Source organism: Cygnus olor, chromosome 9 (genome assembly GCF_009769625.2).
Source record: "Cygnus olor isolate bCygOlo1 chromosome 9, bCygOlo1.pri.v2, whole genome shotgun sequence".
NCBI classification, from domain to species: Eukaryota; Metazoa; Chordata; class Aves; order Anseriformes; family Anatidae; genus Cygnus; species Cygnus olor.
Genome location: NC_049177.1, coordinates 17,546,853 through 17,569,928, shown reverse-complemented (window position 1 = coordinate 17,569,928; position 23,076 = coordinate 17,546,853). Strand labels below are relative to the sequence as shown.

The 23,076-nt window shown below is 44.9% G+C and overlaps 1 protein-coding gene across 8 annotated transcripts; it reads left to right on the top strand.

Moving 5' to 3' along the window:
• Window positions 1–249: 249 nt before the first annotated feature.
• SENP5 (SUMO specific peptidase 5) lies at window positions 250–21,969 on the top strand. 8 transcript variants are annotated; one of them, XM_040567979.1, is made up of 10 exons: window positions 250–572; window positions 6,721–8,300; window positions 11,725–11,830; window positions 11,984–12,131; window positions 12,764–12,811; window positions 14,711–14,788; window positions 17,419–17,556; window positions 19,250–19,333; window positions 20,724–20,774; window positions 20,868–21,969. In XM_040567979.1, the coding sequence occupies exons 2-10, from the start codon at window positions 7,343–7,345 to the stop codon at window positions 20,976–20,978; spliced, it is 1,722 nt and encodes a 573-aa protein (XP_040423913.1). In that variant the 5' UTR covers window positions 250–572; window positions 6,721–7,342; the 3' UTR covers window positions 20,979–21,969. The 8 variants fall into 8 exon arrangements, with proteins under 8 accessions (XP_040423913.1, XP_040423906.1, XP_040423910.1 ...); XM_040567972.1 differs by lacking the exon at window positions 250–572 and adding an exon at window positions 935–1,035 and having other exon boundaries at window positions 20,850–21,969; XM_040567974.1 differs by lacking the exon at window positions 250–572 and adding an exon at window positions 936–1,035.
• The last annotated feature ends 1,107 nt before the right edge of the window (window positions 21,970–23,076 follow it).

The window sequence follows — 23,076 nt, the reverse complement described above, 5'->3', positions numbered from 1 at the left end:
GTTTCCCAATCTTCCCTGCTTCAATGCTCTTTTTTTTTTTTTTTTTTTTTTTTTTTTTGAGAGAGAGAGAAATTCCTTCAGCTTCTCCTCACAGGGGCTACCCAGTGAGAGGAAGTGCAACCTTTCTCCGCCCAGCAACAAAAATGGCTTTGGCGCACTTCCCACTTTCATGACATCTCTGTAACACAGCACACCAGCCAGAACAGACAGTATTTTCTTCCCCCTTCTTCAGGAAGGGGAACCGGGATGCAGAGATGTGAAGTGTCCCACAGCAGGCACCACAGGGAGGGACAAATCCCACTGCCCCCACCACAGCCAGGGGAAGGCCTGCCCGCATCTGTGGTTGCAGGCCGGGTGGTTTTGTCAGGCTGCTAGGGCTGGAGTAACTACAAGCGAACTCCTGATGTTATGCTGTGGTGGGAGTAACTACAAGAGAGAGAACTCCTGAAGTTATGGTGTGGTGGGAGTAACTACAAGGGAACTCAAGTTAACGGTGTGATGGCAATAACTACAGGAGAAGTCCTCAAGTTATGGTGTGGTGGGAGTTAACTACAAGAGAACTCTAAGTTATGGTATTTTATTTTATTTTATTTTATTTTATTTTATTTTATTTTTATTTTATTTTTCACAAACACATCCACAGATTAAGACCTCAATGATTTATTATTAAGAAAAAAAAAAAAGGCTACTAAGGCGTCCTGCTGAGGAGGGGGCACCCTGCAGGCCCCGTCCCCCGCTCTCCAGCAGCGTCTCCCTCAGCTGCGGGACGGAGGCGTCCGCCGCCCCGCCGCCCGCCTGGGCCCGGGCCCTTCCCGAGGGGCCCTGCCCGGTCCTTCCCGGCCCCGGCCCCGCCGGCCGGGCGCAGGCGCTCTGCTCACCGGCCGCCCGTGCCCCCCGCCCCGTCGCAGGGCTGACGCGGCGGCGCCGGCGCAGGGCGCTCGGGCCCGGTGGGGCGGAGCGGAGCCGGAGCGGAGCCGGAGCGGAGCGAGGCCTTGGCGGAGGCCGGGATGCGGCGGGCGGCGCCGGCGGGCAGAGGTGAGGTGAGGCCTGGCGGCTGCAGGGCACCCAGAGCGGCTCTGCCCCGGTGCTGTCGCCGTGGGGGCCGCGGGGCCGCCCCCCGGTCCCTGAGCAGCGCCGTCCTCCGCGGTGCTGCGGGAGGGAGGCGGAGGCCCGGGAGAGCCCCGGGGCGCTGGAGGAGGTGGGCGGCTGCAGGACGGGGCTTGGGGGTCGGGGCAAGGTTATTTCATCCGTTACCGGCCTCTCGGAACCAAGCGAGCTGTTGCTCGCAGCCTCGCCTGGCTGTGCGGGCAGGGGGCCTGGCTGCCCCAGGGCGCTTTGCTCGCCCCTCGCCGAGCCCTTGCAAGCCAGGGCACAGCCCCCTGCCCCGCGGCGTGCTGGTGGCACGGCCATGCTTCAGCGAGCCAGGGGTCAGCAACCCTGCCCTCCCTGCGGCTGTCGCCTGAGCAAACCCGCTCCAGCCCAGACTTTGAGCTCTGAGGAGGAGCTGGTTGCCTTTGGCAGAAGCCTCACCTTCGCTTACCTGTACGTGCATCACTAACATGAGTAAAAAAAGTCGTTTTTTCTCCAAGGCAGGGGAAGATGTTTTTAATACTGGCAAAAACGCGCATGTGTTTTAAGGAAAGACTAAGAGAAAAAGTCAGGGAGACCCTCGATCCCAGACACGTGCCAGGACCTTGGCAGAAATTCCAGTTCCCATCCCCTTCACAAGGCTTGGATGAAAAAGTCTGTTAGCTTTATTTCAGCCACTTCTGTGCTTCTGCTTTGCAGGGGTGTTCAGGAAGGAGAGGACAAGGTTTGAATGATGTTTCATTAAAATCCACCTGAAAACTGAAGATTAAAAATGACTTATGTCCTTATGCCTTATTAGTACAAAATTAACCTTGGACTCTTTAATCTAGAAGATTTGCTCTTTCATCATCCTGATTTTTGACGGTATTTCTCTTAAGTGCTACTTTATCTGACATGCGTATCTCCGCTAATCTAGTTTTGCCTAAAGGAGGATGTTGCCATAAATAAATCTAAAAAAATCTTGCCAGGAATAAATTTAGCAGGTGTGTAGCCAATTGGGTGAGATTGTGGGTTAGTTCCTGAATGCTGAAGTTCAGAGAAGGGAAGAGACCAAACTAACCGTGAGCACCGAAGCCTTGCGGTGGCTGCCTGTGATAACAGGTCACCAGCTCCATCCACGCCCTGCCCTGTCCCACCGTGAGCTGGTCAGCTTGGACTTTGGCAATTTCTGCGCGGCCTTGTGTTAATACGTTAGGTTTTGTCGAAGCGCGTTTCCCTAGAGCTCGTTTCACCTCTGGGACAAAACTTACTGTTTGGATAACAGTCACCGAAATGTGCTGAGCGGGTCAGAACAGAAAGCGGAGAGGGGATAGTTCCCGGTGCTGTGAACCTGCATTACTTCTGCGTGTGGTAACTGAACCATTTCAGACTTCCTGACCGTTCCAGTTCACTTCTGGCCTCGGGGTGGTTTCGAGAGACACCCTGCCCAGCTTCCTCTCTCTTTCCAGTGCTGGATGCTGGTGGGGGAGGGAGGGCACCTTGCACAGCTCTCCAGCTCCGGCTGCTCTCCTTCCCGCTTATCGCCTGTCCTTGAGAGCCTGCCCCACATCTCTATGGAGAAAAGCTGGGCTCGCTGAGTGCCTGCGAGAGCTGCAGCCTTCTGTGGCAGCAGGCGGTGCCTGAGTTACTCCTGCCCACGCAAAGCAGCGCGCCCAAGGCTGTTCGCTTTGTTTACCTTACTGATGCTCTTCAAACCAAGCGTTGTCTATGCTTTGAATAGCAATACCAGGAGTTAGCGAGCCGGCTGTGACCAAGTTACCTGCTACATGTGCCTCGATCTGGTGCTCGCTGCCACCTGCACCCCTTGTAGCTGTGCTGCTGCAGCCTCCAGCTGTGCCGGAGCTGTGCGTGCAGGGACGGAAGGTTCCCCTGCTCTGCTGCTTCAGGTGGCAGCGAGAAGCCTTTGCTTAGAGGGCCGGTAGCAGCAGTGGCTGGGGCTGCCTTTCCTGTTTCTGTTTGTGCCTTTTAGGTAAAACCTGGACTTTCTAAAACTGCCAAGGATTAATCAGCAGTTAAACTGTAACAGGTTTAAAACTGCTGAAGGATGTGAACATGTAGGATCGTTCCCAGTATGTGATTTCACTCGAGGCTGCAACCATGTAAGCTCGCATATAAGTTGCAAATGGAGCGTGCTGTTAATTGCTCTCATGAAAATATAACACGTATCTGTGTTACTGAGTGTAGGATCAAGGGCCTTTCATCCCTCTTTGTGCAGTTGTTCAGGGAGCTTTAGGCCAGTTTTATGTCACGTTGACATAAAGTCATGCTCACTTGTAGCTTACCAAGAGCTTTTGGGATAATTCTCTGTTCTGAAAGCTGAAGTACTGAGGGGCTCCCAAATCTGTTTTTAAAAGATGTGAGTGCAAGGCACGTGTGTAACCGGAGTCCACCATTGGTGTAGAGCTGGAACTGTTCAGGATTGTGTTCATGTAGTGCGAAGGAGATTGTGCCTTTTAACAGTTAATCATTTGCAGATGGTATGCCAAACACAGCTGAAAGGGTGAGGACGAGTGACAGTAAATTTCTTACACTTATTGTCATTGGAAGATACACATCTGGGGATTTTCAGGGCTTGAGACTGCTGGTATGGACTTGGCAGCATCCCTGGGTAGCGAAGGTGTGGTTTTTCCTAGCCAAATGACTCATCTGATGGTGAAAGGGTCCCAACTTCCGAGGTTTTTCACCTGTTCCAATGTATGAGGCGAAGAAGTGACTTCTTCAGGTCCTTAAACTTTGCTTTGCTTAATTTTGGGTCTTGCATTGCTCATTTCAGTTCCTTTCCTAGCAGTGCACTTCGAAGTGCACTTCGCTTTTGCCTTGCTGATTTACGTTGCCAAGTAAAACCAGTAATACTCTCGTAGCACTGACGGAAAATAAGTTCTTCAAGCAGCACCTGTTAATAAAATATTTGCGGATGGATTATCTTTTGTCATTCTAAGTAATACAGCTATTAGCAAAGTGAACTGTTTCAACTTCTAGGACTGGGATTAACTGCTCCTCGGAGGCCTTTGCTTTAAAGGAATCCAAACTCCACATTGATTATGTTTGAAAAAGGAGATGGGAAGGCAGGAAAGGTTTGCTTGGATAAAATGGCATAATCAGACTTTTTTCCCTGTTTTTAGGCAGAAACTTTTTCACACAGCAAATACCTTTAAATGTAGAGAAGTTGGTGTCTGCATCACAGACAAGCATGAAGCATTTTTAATCATCTGAGCTGTAATGTCAAGCATTTCTTTAATGATCTCAGTTATAATGCAAAGCAGAGGAACAGGTGGGTAGAGTAGCTTCCGTGACATCTTCCTTTGTTGCAGTTTAAAGCTCAATTTCATGACACTAATGCATAAATGAGCCGTTTCGATTGCTTTTGCAATTGATTGCACAGAAACTGTGGCACTGCTCTTGCCTCACAATTCAAGTTTGCCTCAGGTTCTTTTTGTTGCCAGGGCTTATCTTTGCTAGGATCTAGCCGAGTATTTTTCCCACTGTGATCATCAGTTCCGTCTGCTGTGGGTAAAACAATGGCAGCTGTAGGCATTTCGGCCCCGTGTAATCCCCAAGCTGTCCAGAAAGCCAGCGGCTGCTCAGCCTGCCTCCGCACCTGAGGCGGTGTCCGCGGAGGGGATGCTTCTCGTTGGACTCTGCTGTGAGAGACAAAGGAGAGAAGCAGAGACCCCAAACTCTTCGAGAGTGTTCTTAAAAACCAGCAGGTAGGCTACTGGGCGAATGCACGTGTTACTGAGACGGAGAAGCAGTGGCACTGGCACCTCGATGTGCTGTGCTTTTCCTGGGGTGCTCGAGACTCTCAGAGCCAGCAGGAGCCCCTCGTATACGTGGCGCTGTTGGGATCGTAGCGACCTCGCTGGGTTGGTTTGTTTCACCTGGGAAGTGTGGCTGGAATAAGCTGTCCTCGCAAGAACGTGGTTTGGCTGGTGCTCACTGGGGCAACTCGAATGTTTTGTAGGTCACGTGCACAATACACAGACGTGTGGAGTTTGTGGTGTAAAAGCAGGCATAAACTGGATCTGGTGTGGAGCAATAAGTAAGTGTTTGAAGAGCAAGTGTGAGAAAATGGGCTTGATGGAATGTTATGTCCTGATTCTTTTATGATAACTAAGTTGTGTGGTGATTAGCAGTGTTACAAAAGAGCTAGGCACCATTGCAGCATTCGCACTGTGAAGCTGTACGGTCTTGCACATCGCTGTCAGCAGAGGTAGCCTGGTTCTTCCTGAAGTTGTAGGTAGCGACTCCTGACTGCTTTGTGTGGTGGGAATACCTTACCCAAGTCCTAAATGTTGCTCTTTATCCCCACGGCATTTCTGTTACCCTCCAACCTCCACAAAAATAAACAAACTAAAAAATTGTCACCTCCTGTTTACATATGAGATTAGTAGAGTAAAAAAATGAAGAGCTTCTCAAGCTTGACTTTAAATACCTGTTTTTGCAGGTGCCTGGCATTCCTGTTCGCCTTTAAAGTCCAAGTGTTAATGCTTTATTTCCCTGTCTAAGCTGCTTTATTCTCAGCTAGACAGTACATGCATGTCATGCTTGAGTTAGACGTGGCTATGGAAAAAACTTGTAATAATAGTCTGTAAATCAGCATCAGGGGGTTAGAGGAGGGGGGAACAAAGTCCATTTCTGAACTTGAGAAAAACACAAACTGTACTGAAATACAGTACACAATGTACTTGGTTGGGCTGGAACAGCTCACATGCACCATCCTATAGCGTGTCTGGCTGATGCCTTCCCCTTCGGGATACTTCCACCTTTGAGTTAATACTTTTAGCCTATTAACTGGGTGCCGTGCAGGGAGGATGAATATATATTGCCGTGCAGGCTTTACACTCCCTTGTAGTGGGAGATATATCCCTACTGCACACGTTGAGATGCAGGTTTTTATTGGGAAAGGTATTTTAAGATGATTAACTGGAGTTCTGCTTTGGCACTGTTTTGTTAGTGCAGAGATACACCCGGTTGTAGCAGCCGATGGCTTTGCTGTCTGCCGGAGCGTGCTGTTCCTGTAAACACAGGAACCACTTCAAAGAGGGAGCTGTGCCTTTCTTCGTGGAGTCAGAGCATGAGAATTTCTGGGGTGGCAGTACGGACACTGCTGGTCCCTTACGGGAAGGATTTGTGTGAGCGTGTGAAGTGTCCTCAGAGTGCCTGCTGGCTTTTGTTGCACAAGAGTCAGCGTTTGTGCAACGGGATGGAGTCGGGTACCTGCACGCACTTGTTGGCTAACGTGGACTTCAGAGTTGTGTTTTGGAAAAGCCTTTTGGGGCAAGTTAGTTAACTGTGCATGCTCTACAACGTGGGTACCGAACAAGGTTTAACCTCAGGCCAGAGAGTCAGAAATTACATTTGGGAGTGTGGGCCGGGTGGGGATTACCTCTTTATTGCTTTACCTCAAGGGAAGGTAAATGAGAAGAGCCTGTTTACACACCGAGCCATTGAAATTACTGCTTTTTTTTTTTTCCCTTTTGGTGTGAGTGAGAATGTCCCCGGGAACGTGGGATTGTGTTTGGAGGACGGGTGGAATTTTAGATAGGCTTGTTGACTGAGGAATGTGCTTGGGTGTTTTGCTATTATGTTACAGTCCAGATAACTCTGAATTCATTTCCCTTATTCTTTCAGCTGATTTTCAAGATCATAATGCAGCAGAAAAATGAAAAAACACAGAAGAAATTTGCTTCTGAAAAGAAGTCAGTTGCTGGCCCAGTCTAGAAGGTGGACCACTGGATTTGGGGAGCTTGGGAAATACTGCTTCCAAAGGCAATTTTTCCTAGCTAAGAAGAAAAGACAGAGTGCTCGGCTAATTGTGAGCTTAAATCACAACAAACTGTACAGAAGTCTGCAGTGCAAAAGGAAGGCTCTTGAGCTCCCAAGCAGGTTGGCTCCTGATGTGCATCTAAATGCAGAAACTTATCAAAAACCTGCTGTAGACCCATAGAGCTTTCCTTACAAAAATACTGAGGGCAGAAAGATCCTGTCCCTATCAGAGAGCTGAAAGCCCGTCTGGAGAAGCAGTAAGAAAACTCAACAATGAATCCTTTCAGAGTGAAGAATCCTTGAACAAAGAATTAGAAACTGGCGCTACTCTTAATAGCATCTCTGGCAATATCCATTATGTCTCATGTGGTACACAGCATGGTGCTGAATTACCTGTAAAGAAAGGTGGCTCTGTATATAGTGTGGAAGAAAGCAATAATGGTGTGGGCAACACAGTCCTGGTAGTTTTCAACAACTATAAAAGGAAATGCTGTTGCAAAAGGAGTGGAATGGAACTTGTGGCCCCTTGACAACTAGAAAGAGGTCCAAATTTAGCCATAATACTGTAAAAAAGAGATCTTTATTTATGATGCATAAGAAACTTTCTATGGTTAAATTTCGGTATAGAATTAGAAAATCCCCAGAACTTCGAGCAAGAGGCAAAACCTGCAAACTGAGAAAAATCAAGCCAAGGTGGGTGGAGAAAGTTACAAGGGACCATCGAGAGACGTTCCAGCGGGATTTCGAAGGTGGATTGTGTAATTGGTTTTCCTACTGGAAATCGAAAAGTGACCGTCTTTGGAACCGGTACAGCTTATCAGATATGAACAATAATACACCCAAATCTGCAGGCGAGGAGAAGGAAGTACGTGCATCTGAGACCTGCCATGCGCAGGATGCGTTGCCGTGTGCCGAGCTGGGTTCTGAGGAGCCGGGATCCGGAGGGCAGGATGGCGCTGCTGGCGCTGTGCTGCCCGAACTGCGTGCTGGAGCCTCCCCGGAGGCAGGGACCTTGCCCGGTGTGGAGGCTGCCGAGGCTCTGGCAGAGGATCGTTCCTCTGACACTTCGATCTCTGTGACAGGAAAGGAAATGGCTGTTTCGGGTCAAGACGATGCGGAACCGAGTGAGCTTATGGGTGTAGACGGAATGATGCCGCTACAATCCTCCTTGCAGGATTCTGATGTCAGTGACAATTTTGCAAATGGACCTTCATCCATGGAGCTGGCACAAAATGAGGACAACTCTAGCCAAATGGAAGTGGAGGGCTCCTTAAACCTGGACATTTTTAGTGCAAAGTTACTAGATCACCCGTATTGTAAAAGTCCTCTTGAGGAGCCTTCCCCGGAAAGCACGGGACTGAAATCAGGAACTCAGAAGGGAGGCAAAAGGAACAGTCAGAAAACTTCTGGGGTGGCCGATGAGCAGTTGGCAACGTGGCTTTGTGGTATACCTTTTACACATCTTTGGGCTCCCGGGAGTTCCTGAAAACTGTTGGATGCATCGTGGAGTTCACATGTTGCTTTAATTCCTTTATTGAAATAGATTCTTGTTTCGAATTGTAAAAGGCACTTAGCATAACACTCAATGAAATGAGGCTTTAGAGGGGAGAACTGCATGAAGGCCAAATTAATGCTTATCTGATAAGCTGTTTTTGAGGGATGGGTGGATAATGCCTCTGCTTTTTATTTAGAGAATGCAATGTAATTTAATTGGAATCTTTGTGGAAGATTGTTGGTAGACACTTTAAATGTCTTTTATCGCGTGGTTTCAGAAGATGATATAGGGTTGAAACTTCCATTTTTTTTTAAATGGTTGTTAATTATTATTCCTAACTTGGTATTTGAAAACCCTTAGTGTTCTAATACTTCCTTCTGGTGTTTTTCACTTACCTTTTGCTCTGTCTGAAACTAACCCATATAATTTCATTAACCCAGGTTTTAAGAGCCAAGTATTGGTCATTGTCAACTGGTGTTCTCCATGATTGTTTGTGAAGTAGGTTTAATGAATCTTCTTAGACAATATTTTTCTAGAAAGGCAGAACTAGTCTCTCTGGAGCAGAGGCTTAGTGAAAAGGCTTTGGGATTTTTTTAGTCAGTGCTGAGCATGCAGTATTTGATAGTTTCTGACGTGGACCATGGTAAAAATAGTAATTGGTGTCTTAGTTATGTATACCAGCATACTATGCACATAGTAAGGAGTAGCAAAGTAAGGTGTTGTGCCACCTGCTACCTTTAATACAGTGTTCAAGTTCAGCAGTGTTCTGATGCCTGAAGTCTTCCTTTGGAGAAGCAGGCTTAGTAAATTCCCACAAACCTGCAGCTAGTGTCAGCTAGTGTTAAAGGGACTGCTTCAAGTTTGACGTGCTCTCATTTTTCTGCCCTCCTTTTTATCCTTGCCTAGTGCTCTGCCTTTCCCTCCCCTGCAAATGTGCGAGTGAATCCCTAAAGCACAATGTGAAGAAGAACAATTTGGACCTCAGAATATGATTTAGCTTTCTATATCTGCAAGTTAGTGTGGGATGTGTTTCTCTGTGACTGACTTCACATGATCCAGCAAGGACCAGGCATTGTGTAAAAAATTGAGGAAAAACTATGGTACCACAGCGAGCAGACCACTTCTGCAAAGGAGTTTTGAAGTTTGTCCAGGAGAAAAAGGGATGTAGTCCTTCTGTAACAGTCAAGAGCACAGCTTGTATCAGTGTAGTTCAAGGTTAAAGCTTTGGGGTCTGATAGGTCATCGTGTTCCTGTTTGTGGGAGGCCTGAATGGCTTCAGAAAAACAAAAAGAAGGAGACAAAAAAGCCAGCAAATGCACTAAACTTTCTCACGCTTTGGCAATTTTAAGAGAATTCTTACCTAGCTTCTCAATGAAAGTAGGTTCCCATTTTCCTCACAGCTGGGGGCTCTTCTCTGAGGGCTGACACCAGGTCTACGTTATCTACACGTTCATACTTCTCTCAGCTGAAAACCTGCAAAACATTTTAGTTTTGGTATAACTGTACATAACTTCTTGTGTGTTTGGGAGTGTTTTTAAGAATTAACTGCACACCTGAAAGATACTGCCAGGCTGGCAACGGTTCTAGTGTAGATGCTCTTGAGTTTTGAATTCCTGTGTAGCAGCTGACCATGGATGTTAATGGGCAGCAGCATTTAGTGCGTTCTGAGGTACTGTTAGGTATCAAACAGGACTCTGGTAAATCCTCTTTGTAATGATTGTATGGTCTTGTATCAGAGCTGAACTCCATATTTTCCTCCTTGAGTTATTCAGTTACACCAGCGCAAACGAGGTCAGAGTTAGAGGTCTCCTAGAGCTTTGCTACTGTGAGTTGTAACTCTGAGAACAATCCTTCTTTTTGTATGAACAAACAGCTTTTTAACATTTTATAGATTAAGAGAACGAGGTACACTTAAAAGTCCCATGCATCTTTTTATGTAGACTTCTAATCAGTGAGAAATATCCTTCCTGTCACAGTCTACTAAGATGTAAGGGATAAAAGTTGTAGGTAAGTGTGTGGCAGAGTTGCAGGGAAGGGTATCTCCTCGTGAAGGATGCTTGCTTGTCTGATCTCAGCCTTCGAGCCTCCCTTCCTTCTGTGACACCTCCAGGTGTAGTTCTTGCTGTATCTCCACTGCTTTCCCTGCCTCTCTGTGTTTTGTTCTTGGTCTCTCTCCTTTTTTTTTTGTTCTTCCCTTACTGCTGCTCTCCTGGCACTTCCTTCTGTCAGGATTTTCTTGTCTTGCTTCTTCCCATCCTGATCTTTGAAAGTTTCCAGGAAATATCCTTAGAGTCTTAGTAAGCAGAGAACTAGGCGTATACTGCAACATCCAGGGATACCCTCTCCCCTCACACCCAGGCCTGAGAAGGGTACTGGGATTTGGGTTAGTGCAATTTCCCTGGGCTCTGTTCTCACATCCAGCTTTCCTTCTGTATATACAACACATGTTCTCTGCTGCATTTGGAAGCTCATTTCCAGAGAGCTGGAGAACTTGGTCTTTTATTCTCTTCTTCACTAGTAAGTGTTGAAATCCTGCTTTCTGTTCTCTTTCATTCTAAAATTAGTTTTGGATGCTTGGGTGGGATTTGTGTCTCCGCTGTTCTAGTATTGTGTCTGAGAAAAAAAGAAATCTATTTCCTCGTTGTTGGGTTTGGGGGTTTTTGAAAAAAAAAATTGTCCAGTATTCATCTCTTTGTTAATTTCCAGCTAATGTCTTTTAGTTTTGGTGTTAGGGTTGTCCAGTGCTTTCCCAGACAAGGGCACTAGGACACTGGGGTGAATGAGTTAGCCTTGCTGGGATCTGTCTGGTGTCCCTTCTGTTTGTAATGCTGGCGATGGGGGAGCTGAACACTGCAAACACTCTGCAGACCAGAGCTGTTAACGTTTGAGGAAAGTAATTCTGCATACCATAAGGAGAAGAGACTGGGTTTTCAATGAGAACTGTTGCAGAAACTGATAGCTCTTCATGTTGTGGTAACATTATTTAAGACGCTAATTGAAACAGGCAGTGGGCTGGATTCTCTTCATAGTACTGGTATAATTAGTTTGATGTAGATATGTGTGTATGTGGCATGAATGGGGTCTGATCTTTTCCTCTAAAGCTGAATGATCAGATTTCTGCCTCTTTATTTTTGTCCTCCTCCCCCCAATCCGGCTGTTATTTGTGTTGCCAATTTAAGCTTGTTTTTTCTTTTTTTTTTTTTAAATATATACTTCCCATGTGTAATGCTGTCTGTTGGTTGGGTGCAGAATGATTGCTGCTCATACTAGGAAGAAGTGACTATCAGAGCTTGCAGGTTTTTTGGTTGGTTGGTTTGGTTTGTTTGTTTGTTTTTTCACATGTTTGTGCTTTCATTTTTCTGGTATATTTAAAGGATTCCTAGATGAAGTTATGAAGAAGTATGGCAGTTTAGTTCCACTCTGTGAAAAAGATGTCATGGGAAGATTAAAAGAAGTCTTTAATGAAGATTTCTCCCATAGGTGTGTAGCAGTATCATGTTCTTGACTTTATAAAGGACAAATTGCTTGCATTGCTACCGCGTGCTCTGTGTCTAACACCTTAAGGATTAGAAGTTTCTTTGATATGACCTTGACATTGACTTACTTTTTTCTGCCTCTTCAATCCCGTTTTAGAAAACCTTTTATCACCAGGGAAATCATGAAGTATCGGGAAAAACATCCAAAAACCTCCACTTGCAATTTCCGGGTCTTCTATAATAAGCACATGCTAGATATGGATGATTTAGCTACACTGGAAGGCCAGAACTGGCTGAATGACCAGGTCAGAGATGCTCGGTGTTTGTGCGGTTCTTTACCCCTTTTTAGCCCTTTTTTGTTAGGGTGTCAGTTGCTCACCTTCTACATTATAGATAGGCTCTCCTTACTTGAGAAGTAAGAGAATGTGGGGAGCAGCTTTTACAAGGGCAAGTGCAGTAATAGTGGTTACAAGCCTGGAAGACAGGAGGTGTCACAACTAAGCTGCTTCCTCTTGCAGAAATGATACTGCACTATTTTGAGAAAATAATGGCTACCCACATGTGTTTTAGGGTCTCCCCCCAGCCCCAAGCTCAATAGTAGAAAAGCAGAACAGCAGAGTGAAGCAGCAGACTGGCCCCCAGCCAAAAACCCAAGAAGGCTGTAGTTCCCAGGGCATGCACTGGTACACTTAAATTGAATTAAACTGCATTTCAGATTGAAGCAGACTTCAAGCAGCCAGTTACGGAGTCTCTCTCTGGGCAGACCACTATTAGTTCCAGAGCGCTTGTCCTTCAGACTGCAGCAGAATGTTACTGTAATTGCTCAGCTCCTTATTGCTGCTTTAAGTGGGAAAGGCCCTACTTTTTATGGGAACTTGTGAATTTGGGTTTTACAAAGTTGTTCTGTACATACTCAAATATTTACTAACTCTTGCAGATAATTAACATGTATGGTGAACTCATAATGGATGCAGTCCCTGAAAAGGTGAGGGTTTTTGTTTTTATGTGAATGTACCTAATGAGGGATTGAGAGGGAAGGGATGAATATTTCAGATACAGGATCGAGATTTAGCTCAGTGATGTTTTGAGTGGTTCCATTACAATTTGCTGCTGTCTGTTGCTCAAATTTTCTTCCTTTCCTGCACTAAAACAGTTTTCAGTGCTGCCACTCATTTCAGGAATCTGTTGCATTAGCTGTGCAGGTGGTCTCCGTGCTAGCCTGATGTTACTGACCTACCTGTGGAGGATAGGTGCCCTGTTTGCTCCCATCCCACAGTCCTTTCTCCCCTGAAGGTTTCTGTCTCCATCCTGTCTGCTTCTAAAGCACTTTATCCATGCCTTTGTTCACCAGTCTGGTGTTTTAGCTGAAATTTCCACTAAATACAGATTTCTGCTGAGATGACAGACCATGAATGGTGGAATATGAGCCACACACATGTGCTGCTTATGCTCACCCACCCCGCAGCTGTGGGGACCACAGCAGCTCAAACTGCTTCTGCTGTCTGCCTGCTGAAGGGGAATGGACACAGAGTGGCTCTGTGCAGCACTTGCTGGTTTGTGCATCCTCAGCAGAGTATTTACTGCCATCCAACAGCAGTGTCTAACTGTTGGTGGCACTTAAAAAAAAAAAAAAAAAAGGAAAAGAAAACAACAACCCCTTCTTCTGTCACTAAATTTGCAGCAGCGGCAATTATAAAAAGCCATCTGTTTACTGGTAGAGCTGAACAATTTTCAGGTGAGACCACAAAGGAAGAGCCAAACAAAGCCATTTTTAGATGAGCTCTGCAGAACCCAACGCGTAAAATCTTCAAGCTCAGAAGAAAGAGCGTTGTTGCTTTGATTGGTGGTGATGGTGATTCTTCATTAGTATTCTCTGTACTTCCTGAGCGTGTGCTAGGGTTGTGGTATTGGAGATTGTATCTGTTTGCTTGTGTCTGCTTTTTCTTCATAGTGCGTAATTGAAATCCTCATAGGAGATTTTGTGCTGGTACCTCAGAATGTGGTTTTGAAGTCTGCTGGCATAGCTAATGGCTGTTAGCCTGCATTTTCAGATGCTGAATTTTCTAACCTTTTTAAAGTAATAATTCAAGTCTTCTACCACCTCTACACTAGCAGAATTATCAAAAACAGATGTTGCAGTTTTGCATTTGTATTAATCCATTCCTGTAATTGCAAGAAGCTACGCACAGGGGTTAACAGTGTTAACCTGGAGCTAAATAATTGTTTTTAACATAAGTCTGCATTTTTTTTCCATAAATGTAGGTTTTTAGTTACTCAAAAAACAGATGTGGTTTAACTTAGAAATGCTTTTAAATAACACAATACAGTTTTTGTCTGAAGTCTGGAGCTGGTCATAGTAGTTGAATACAAATGACCATGTTGTTGGATTAAATCTCATAACTGTTTTGATGAAATTTTATTTTAATTTCTTTTTTTTTTTTTTTGAGTCTCAGAGCTTCCAGCAATTAGAAGCCAAAGTTACTCCCTTTTTCACCACCCCCATTTTGTCAGCCCAATGATCTCTTCTTTAATCCTTGTAAAGAACAGCAAAAACTAACTCCTTGTCCCAGTGTTTTTCTCCCAGTCCCATCCCAAACAAAAAATTAAACATGATATGCCTGGAGATACCAAAGTGTAAATACAAATGCTGCAATGACTCACATCATATATTATGGGGAAATAAAGCTTGCTTTCTTTGTCTGCTGAAGACCAGCGATAGTTTAGGCTTGGCAAAGCCTCTGTTTGTCCCTACTGGGGTTCTGTTTCAAAAACCTGCATTAAATAATGCCTCATTGCAAGTTTTTTTATATAAATTCTCCTGGGGGAGGGGGAATGACTGTGCATGAAGATTTCTGTGCTCATTCCTCCTCTCTCTCTTTTTTAGGTTCATTTCTTTAACAGCTTTTTTCATAGACAGCTCGTTACCAAAGGATATAATGGGGTAAAACGATGGACTAAAAAGGTATCGTTTAACTCCACATTGTCAGTGCTGTGGTTTTTGGGGGCTGGGTTGAATCACTAACTTGAAACTGGGTGCAATATATGTTATCTGGAAAGGATGGATTTGGAAAGGAGCTGTACAGAGTGAGCTGTGGTCACTAGAATCAGTAGGGTGATACTATTGAAGTTGGCCTGCTTACGTTGTGAAACTGTACCTTGAATAGCTTCATCTTCCGTGGTAGGTTATCTCTTTGTGTATGTTCATGCAAGCTGTTAATTTAGCTGCAAGAAATATCTCTTACTGCTCCTGACAGTGCCAGGTACACTAATCTACTGGAGAGCAAACTTAATTTTGCTTCTTCCATTTATCTCAAACTCGGATTGTTTGATTAAAATAAAATTTTTACTCCTGAGTAACATATACAGATATTAGTGGAAAATAGAGACCAATAATTAATAATCCATACTGTTGTTTTCATGGTGAGGACAGAATTTGCCTTGCTTTCCAGAACCCACACCGTATCATGGTTTGTAATATTTTCTGGGGTAGCTAATACAAAGAGCAGCACTCTTTTCTGTGAACATTTGTCCTTTCTAATGTGGGAGATGAGGCAAGACTAATCAAGGACCACGCTTGAATGTATGATCTTTCTGCAGGAGCTCTTAAATAGCACACATCTGTGAAATGCTAGAGATGAACTCATTATCCAAATATAAAATCTATTCATATAATTTATTAAAACCTCTTTAAAGGGACACTGAATATTGGTACTTATTTCTGCTGGATTAAAAAAAAAAAAAAAGTTCTCTTTAGCAGTCTAAAACCCAGGAAGTGAAGGTAGATTCCAGAACCAGAGCCTGTGTTCATGTTGCAGCTGAAGAGGGACCAGATGAGAGCAGGACAGTTACTTAAAGACGTTTATACTTGAATTTCTGAAGAATCTCTAAAGCAAGGACAAGAGCTAAAGAGTTTCCCCTGGAAGGATTCAAGTAGACTGCCTCATCCTGCAATATGCAATTAAGGGGAACTTGTTTCTGCTTTTCAAACACGCAAGAGTACTGTTCGGGGCTCTATAAACGTGCTCTTCTGGGACACAGGCAGCCAAAGCCCAGAAGGACGTGCTCTTCTGTCTGTAGCTGCTGTGGTTCCATAGCTCCTGCTCGTGTCTGTCCTTCTGGCTGCTGAGCACACTGGTGCTCCTGCTCTGATCCGCTGGCGTGTCAGCTACCTGGCTCTGCGCTGTCTCGCTGGCACGACACCAGGTTGCCACCATCATTTCTGTACATCGGGTCTTCATTAAAGACTCTTCGAGCTCTTGGCTGCCTGTTTCCACTCTCCTGCTACAGGTTTGCATGCCTGCAGCCATCCTACAGCTAGGGCCACTTGAGGACTCTTGAGTTTAGCCGGGCTCTGCTGCTGCAGTACATCACAGAAGGTGTAGTTCATGTGTCTTCTTCCAGCTTTCCTTTGAGGGTCGGGCTTGCTGTTGGCTCACATCTCCTTCTCCTCTCTGAGGATGATGGATCGTTGTGTACCGAGTGTGCTGTAGTGTGGTCAGGAAGCAGTTGCTGCAGGTGGGAGCCGGGATGCTTGTGACAATCAGCACACTGTTGGGAGCAAGGCTCTGCTGGTAACTGCTGCGAATGCTCAGACCTTTTTCTGCCTTCTGCTTCCTGCTGCTACTCAAAAAATACACTTTTCTTTCCTACAAATGACCTGCCCTGTACCAGTGCGCAGCAATTATGTACTGTTCAAATTGCACAGTGCTTAAAAAAAAACAGCATAGAAATCTTTCCACAGGATGAGTTAATTTAATTCAGTATTCTATTTCTGCTTATTTTCTGTACTATACCACCAAATACCCAGCAATTAGACAACAATTTAGAGAGTAGCTGGGAGAAGGAAGATCATGAAAGGCCCTGGCTTGACTGGCTTCCAAAAGCATAAGGGCTCATCTGCTTCACAGACACTGGGGGTGTTGTATCTGATCTCCTTGTTCTGTACTTTAAGACCTTCTCCCTCATTTGCCCGCCTTTGGCCACAGTACACCTGCTACAGCATTAAGTTCAAGGAAGCATGAATCTACTTTGTCTTCTCCCCCTCCCTTCCTCTGCTCACCAGAGCACTCCTCTTCTGCGTTCCTCAGACCAGGCGCAGAGCCTGCCTTACGGCAGAGGGAGGCGAACTCCACCAGCCTGCTGGGTTTGTGGGGTGCTTGTCAGCACAGCTGCGTGATGTGTCACCTACCCGGGATGCAGATCTCGTAGAAGCCAGTGGTATTCATGCTGCAGGAATGCCATTACCGAAGATATGTGACCAACCCCTATCGAGTCTCAGTTGTATTCCCATTGTTACTCAAACTTCAATGCAGTTGTTGAAGTGTAATGTGAGCAGACTTTTGCCACAAATATGGTGGTGACTAGCTCTGGTACTACACAATGCTCCTTAGCTACTTTCTGTGCTGTAACTGTATTTTTGTGTCTGCTCCTACGTTTGTGTATGAGAGAAACGTGAGGAGTGTATTGGAAGAGAACTGAAAAACTTCAGTTAGGGGGTGGTGGGTGGGTAGGAGACTTGGGTATGATTCATCGCATGCTTTGCTGTGTTGTGCCTGTGGAATCGTCTCTAATGTGTATTGTTCTTCTTGCCAGGTGGACTTGTTCAAAAAGACTCTCCTGTTAATTCCTATTCACCTGGAAGTCCACTGGTCCCTCATTACTGTGAACATCCCCAGTCGAATCATTTCATTTTATGATTCCCAAGGCATTCATTTTAAGTTTTGTGTAGAGGTAAGAGTGGCAGCTGTTTGCAAAGTTTGAACTGTTTCTTAAACCAACAACCCCCCTTTTCCTTTTCTCTCTTAAACTCTAAATGCAATGTGTCTGTTGTCCTGCTGTCTGTGAAATGAGAATCAGCTTGCTCTGCTGAGGAGGAATCTGAAGCACAGACCTGGGGGGTCCTAGAGAGAATCCACGCCAGGGAGTTGATTGCATATTACCTAAATAGCCTGACTGCGTAATCCACACACCTCTTACTGCTCTGTCTTGTCACTCCCACCAAAAGCAGGGCCTCGAAGCCAAGGGCCATGGGTAAGCAGATAGTCGGGAGGAGAGTAAGAGCAGTTCTTTAAACTGCAAAAGGGCTTGCCTTTAGGAAATGACAAACTGGGTTCCTTTTTTGGAGGAGGTTGCCTAGGTGAGAGAACAGGACTGAAGATGCTATAGTGCTGCCCAGTGGGGTTTATGTGTTACTGTGCTACTAACAGTGTGTTGCCTTTTTCCTCTGTCCGCACAAGTACGGGGTGAGTACCTCTGATTATAAACCAGCAACCTTTTGAAGCTACTACCTGAACGCTGGAGTTAAAATATCAGTCTTTCTTGTGAAGAACAGTCAGGAAGTTTTTGCTGGGACTAGCGAATTGTAATGACCCTCTTACAAAAGCTAATTTTGTCAACTTAATTGCTTGTTTGATGTAGCAGCCCTCTGTTTTTAACTGTGTGTAGTTGTTGGCTTACAGCAGAGTAGTAATTATTGTACCCAGGAGAGTTCCCAGCTAGGACTTCTGAATGAAGATAGGAGCTTCCTTCTGGCATTTGCTGAAGGTGAAGCTAATGTTTGTTCGGAGAGCTAGAGACCTCCTGCTCTGTAGCTTCTGAACCTGCTGCGTAAACCAGGGGCCCTCTCAGCAGCCCTGCAGTCTCTCCCGTGGCCTTGCAATGTGGCCTCTCCCATCCCTCTCTGGGCAAGGCATTTGCACTTAATTGACTTAATTGTCTTACGAACATGAAACACTTTTCTTCTTGCCCTTTCTGGGGAGTAGGGGGTCAATACCCAAAATTCCTCTGTGGTCCACCCATTAAGGTGAACCTCAGTGTGCTGGAGTGTGTTTAAATTGTGCTATAAACCACCAGCCTGTTTACAGAGAAGGAGAAGGATTTGCTTAACCCAAGACCAGAGGCTCATTTATCTTGCTTCCTTCTCTTGTGTCAGACTATTTTTTCCTGTATGTCACTAAAACACTCCCTGGAGCTTTGCTGATTAGCTGCAGAACTCAAAGCTTTTTGTACCGAAATTTGGGCAGGAAAAGGCTATCATCCTGAAAGTATAGGCCTTGGTGTCAGCTGAGTAAGTATGGAGAGAGCACGTGTGAGACTGCATGGTGTAGTTCTGCATGTCTGAGAGCGCTCTGACTTTGTGTACGAGTGCCACAGCTACCCCAGCATTAAGTATGCCAGCGTGCAGTGGGGCTGAGGGATGTTAAAGTCTCCCTTGATGGACCAAAACAAGCCTTGGTGTTAGAAGGTGCTGATCTCTTTACCTTCAGATCTGAGCTGAGCTCCTAATGCTTAATGATACGTGAAATTTGTCCTCATTGTCAAAAGGATGCCAACAAAGATGTCAGTGTCTCCCTCCTGTTTTTTAGCTGGTGAATAATAGTGGGTTGTTGTTTTTGTTTTTGTTTTTTCCCTTTCCTTTATAAAGAACATTCGAAAGTATTTGCTGACTGAAGCAAAAGAGAAGAATCGCCCCGAGTTTCTTCAGGGTTGGCAGACTGCTGTGACAAAGGTAAATGGCAGCCCCTCGAGTCTCGGAGTCTGACTTTCTGGCAGATTTTAGGAGATTGCTTCTAAACCCATATATTTTTTATAAGTAGTGAATTGTTTCATGCTGACTACAAGGAAGGTGGTAGGAGCTACACGGGTGGTTACACACGGGAATTAAAGCTCTGTCACTCATTCAACTCCCTCCAGGTCTTTAATACTTTCTGTAAGTGACATGGTGATCTGAGCCTGATCTCTGGTCAGTTAAATATCTGTGCAGCAAAACCTGTAGCTGGTGCCGATGTTGGTGCAAGGTCAAGGACAGAGTGAGATGGAGACTAAGCTCCCTAACTTCTCCCAAAAGGACTGTTCTGAACTATGCTAAATGGATGGGATTTGGTGAGGGAGGGAACAGGCGAATGCTGCTGCCGCCGATATTTTATATTTGTTATGGATAGAGAGCTTTGGTCTCCAGGGCTGTTTGTAGCACATTACATTTGATCACAAGTAAACAAAGTCTGGCAGCAATAAAAGAGAATAACGTGTGTAGTGTAAATGAGGGAATATGTGATTTGCGTAGCCATCCCATAATGGCTCTGAAGATATACAACAGGTCATTGCACACTAGACACTCCCAACAACTCCCTCTTTGCACAGGATTATTTTTAGATGCTGCTACGATGATAGAACGATTCCCTTCCACACTCAAGCGCACCCTGGGCAGCCAGGGTTTGTCCTCCTGCAGTCTGTAAGCCAGAAGACTTGGGAGTTGAGAAAAAATTATTTTTCCCCTTCATTTTCCAGAGACATAGCAGCACTAACAAGTGGGACTTTTTAGCTCTGCATGTCAAAATTCAGCATGTCTGGCGAAGTAACAAAGGTTGAAAGTTGTCATTTGAGACTGCCTTGCTGAGTCCTGTTGTCTGACAGCATGCGGCCCTTTGTCTTCTTTGAGAACCTTTGGTGTGGCAGGGGGAGGAAAGCCGCTGTCGGTAGCATGGATGCTGAGAATAATCTTCCTCTAGACCTGTGTGACTTTGCTGCTATAGTTCGGTCCTGTGTAAAGCAGATAGCGCTGTACAAACATTTATTTAAACTAATTGAGAAGCTGTTCTGCATAGGTCGCTAAAAGAAAATAAACTTGAAAGAAAGATTTGTAATTTGTTTTCAGGCCTATACAATATGTTTTTCTGAATGTTAGGTGTTGTTCTAACATGGTGTTGAGTGTCACCTTGCAAAAGTTGGGACTGGAATAAATAATGACAACTCCAGTTCCTGCTGCTGCAAAGCAGTTGGTTCTGGGAACAATGTACTTAATTGTTTCGCAGAATCTGCTTTTGGACTTGAAGCAGGACTTTAATTCTTTAAGGATGGGTAAGGCTCTAACACGTCTATTCTTGTTTGTTTTCCTTTAGTGCATTCCACAACAGAAAAATGACAGTGACTGTGGGGTTTTTGTGCTCCAGGTAAGAGGACTGCTTTTTAAAAAATAATCAGTGGCCTGTATTGTTCACATTGTAAATGTCCTTTTTTCAATCAAGCCTTTTCCTTTTCCTCAGTACTGCAAGTGCCTCGCCTTAGACCAGCCTTTTCAGTTCTCCCAGGAAGATATGCCCCGAGTGAGAAAAAGGATTTACAAGGAGCTGTGTGAACGCCAGCTAATAGACTAATAAAATACAGCCAACCTAATTTCTCTGGCATTTCTGACAAGTTGCAGCTGGTGTTTGTGTACTTGAATTTCTGAAAACTTCCGTGAATTTTGAGCGATTCTCAGCTGAGTGGTGTGGCCACTGTTGTTACCTCAATTTTTTGACAAGCTCTTTAACTGGCAGAACATAACAGAGTTGCCGTATAATATTCCTTATGTCAGTTTGGTTCTTTTATGTTCTTTCCTGTATTTAATATTTATTATCTCAGCATGCGTATAGGCAAAGCATGCAACTAAACCATAAAACTGTAGATTTGGTGCACCTTTGAGATGTAGCTAGAAATGACAAATACAGGTGAATTTGTCTGGAAACATAAAGATGCATGATATGTTTTCTGATGCAATAATGCTTTGAATGTATCAAAAAAACTCAATGCCATAAAAAGAACAGCTGGAACCTATTTGAGTATTCTGTTGTCCCTGATGTGGCCGTATAGTACTGAATTACCACTTTTTAGGGTGGCTAAACAACTCATCTACAGATTTAATTTCTGGAGACCTGTTTTTTAAATAGCTAAAGTTGCTAATAAAGTTTGTTCTGTTAACACTTATCCGGCTGTCATTATCAGCCTGTCGCTATAGATAAAAAGCAGCCCTTGCACAAAAAGAAAGCTTCAGCCCTTGTCTGTATAATAAAAAGTGCAAAGGTGTTCAGTCAGATTGATAGTATGTTCCTATATGCTGCAGAAGTCTCCATGGTGTGTGTATTAAGGAGAATTATAAACCTGGCCCTGAAGAGTCACAGCTCAGATACTAAGATAAAATCTTTGGCTGTAACTGTTTAAATCTCAGATGGCTTTGAGTCATTTTTCAGTTCCGCAATATGAAATGAAATGTACCATTTTGCATCTCCCTTCAGCTCTGTCTTCAAATGAATTCCCTTCTAGCTTGTTGTCTTTAACCTCCCACTGGCTTTTTCCTTTATTCAAATATAAATTAATTCATTTCTCTTGCATCTGCTATTTGATTGTCTCAAGCATCCCTAGTTTCGTTTGCGTTCGGTAGCACTCATGGTTGGGAATAATAGCACTTGTGGTGGGTAGGAACACAAAAAAATTGTTCTGCTCCAGAGGGATTGGAGGCTGTAAATCCAACACTAAACTTTGCCGTATTGTTACACTGAGCAGGGATAAGTGAGAACAGTGGATCTTGAGACTTGTTTTTTCACCTTGATCTCTAAGCTGTGGTGTGCTTCTTGCTGAAGAAAGCCGGTTTTGTCTGAAGAGGCTGTTGTATGGGACTGCTACACCAGCAAATGCCTTCGCTGTGTTTTTGGGCCAGTTAAGGAAGTGAGCCCAGGGGAAAGCTGTTCTCAGTGCTCAACGTCATCTGTTGCACAGATTCACTTTGACTCGGTGTCAGTCCATAGCCCTGACTTCTGACAGAAGAAGACCACGCTGACTTCCCTGTCTTGCAGATTAATTCAGGCTTGTGCAAAGCCAGGTGCAAATCCCTCCTAGGTTATCAGAGGGAGCAGGGAGAAATGAGGGAGTGTCGAGAGCAGTCAGGCCAGGAGGTGGAAGCTTGTGCGTGCTGAGTTGTGCTGGAGAAGGAGGTTCTGCAGTATCCTAGTGTGTTCCCACTTCCACATGTTGGCAGCTGGCAAGGACTGGCTTGGTTTAGCAAGATAAGGAAGGCCTTTAGTTCTTGGTTAGATAACTTAATCAGGGAATTTACTGAATCAAAAAAAAAAAAAAAAGACCCAGACTGGCCAAGGATAGATTTGCCCATTGTATTGTGCAGAGGTCCCCACAGCACATGGTTTCTATGTTTCTCCAAAGCGTTGCCTATACAAACAGCAGCTCCTTCTTGGGGTGAGTGACTGGGAGCAGTGGAGGGTGACTTCAATGAAAACTGAAGCTTGGGATGTAGTTTCTCATGTGCTAGGCTACAGCATTTAGGCTAGTGCTGCCGTTCTCATCTTCTCTCCATACAGCTATCACATGAATGGCACAAATGCTCGTGCTGCAGTGTGGTGAGACCAGCTCAACTGATCTGGGTTAAAACTAACTCAGCCAAAAGGCCCAGAGGACAGAGGACGTCTTACCCCCATGAAACTT

Coding starts and splice junctions, on each gene's coding strand:
- SENP5 (XM_040567972.1), top strand. CDS start 7,343: ATGCTGTTGCAAAAGGAGTGGAATGGAACTTGTGGCCCCTTGACAACT. Junction 8,301..11,724: donor GTTGGCAACGTGGCTTTGTG/GTATACCTTTTA, acceptor GTATATTTAAAG/GATTCCTAGATGAAGTTATG. Junction 12,132..12,763: donor AGAACTGGCTGAATGACCAG/GTCAGAGATGCT, acceptor TAACTCTTGCAG/ATAATTAACATGTATGGTGA.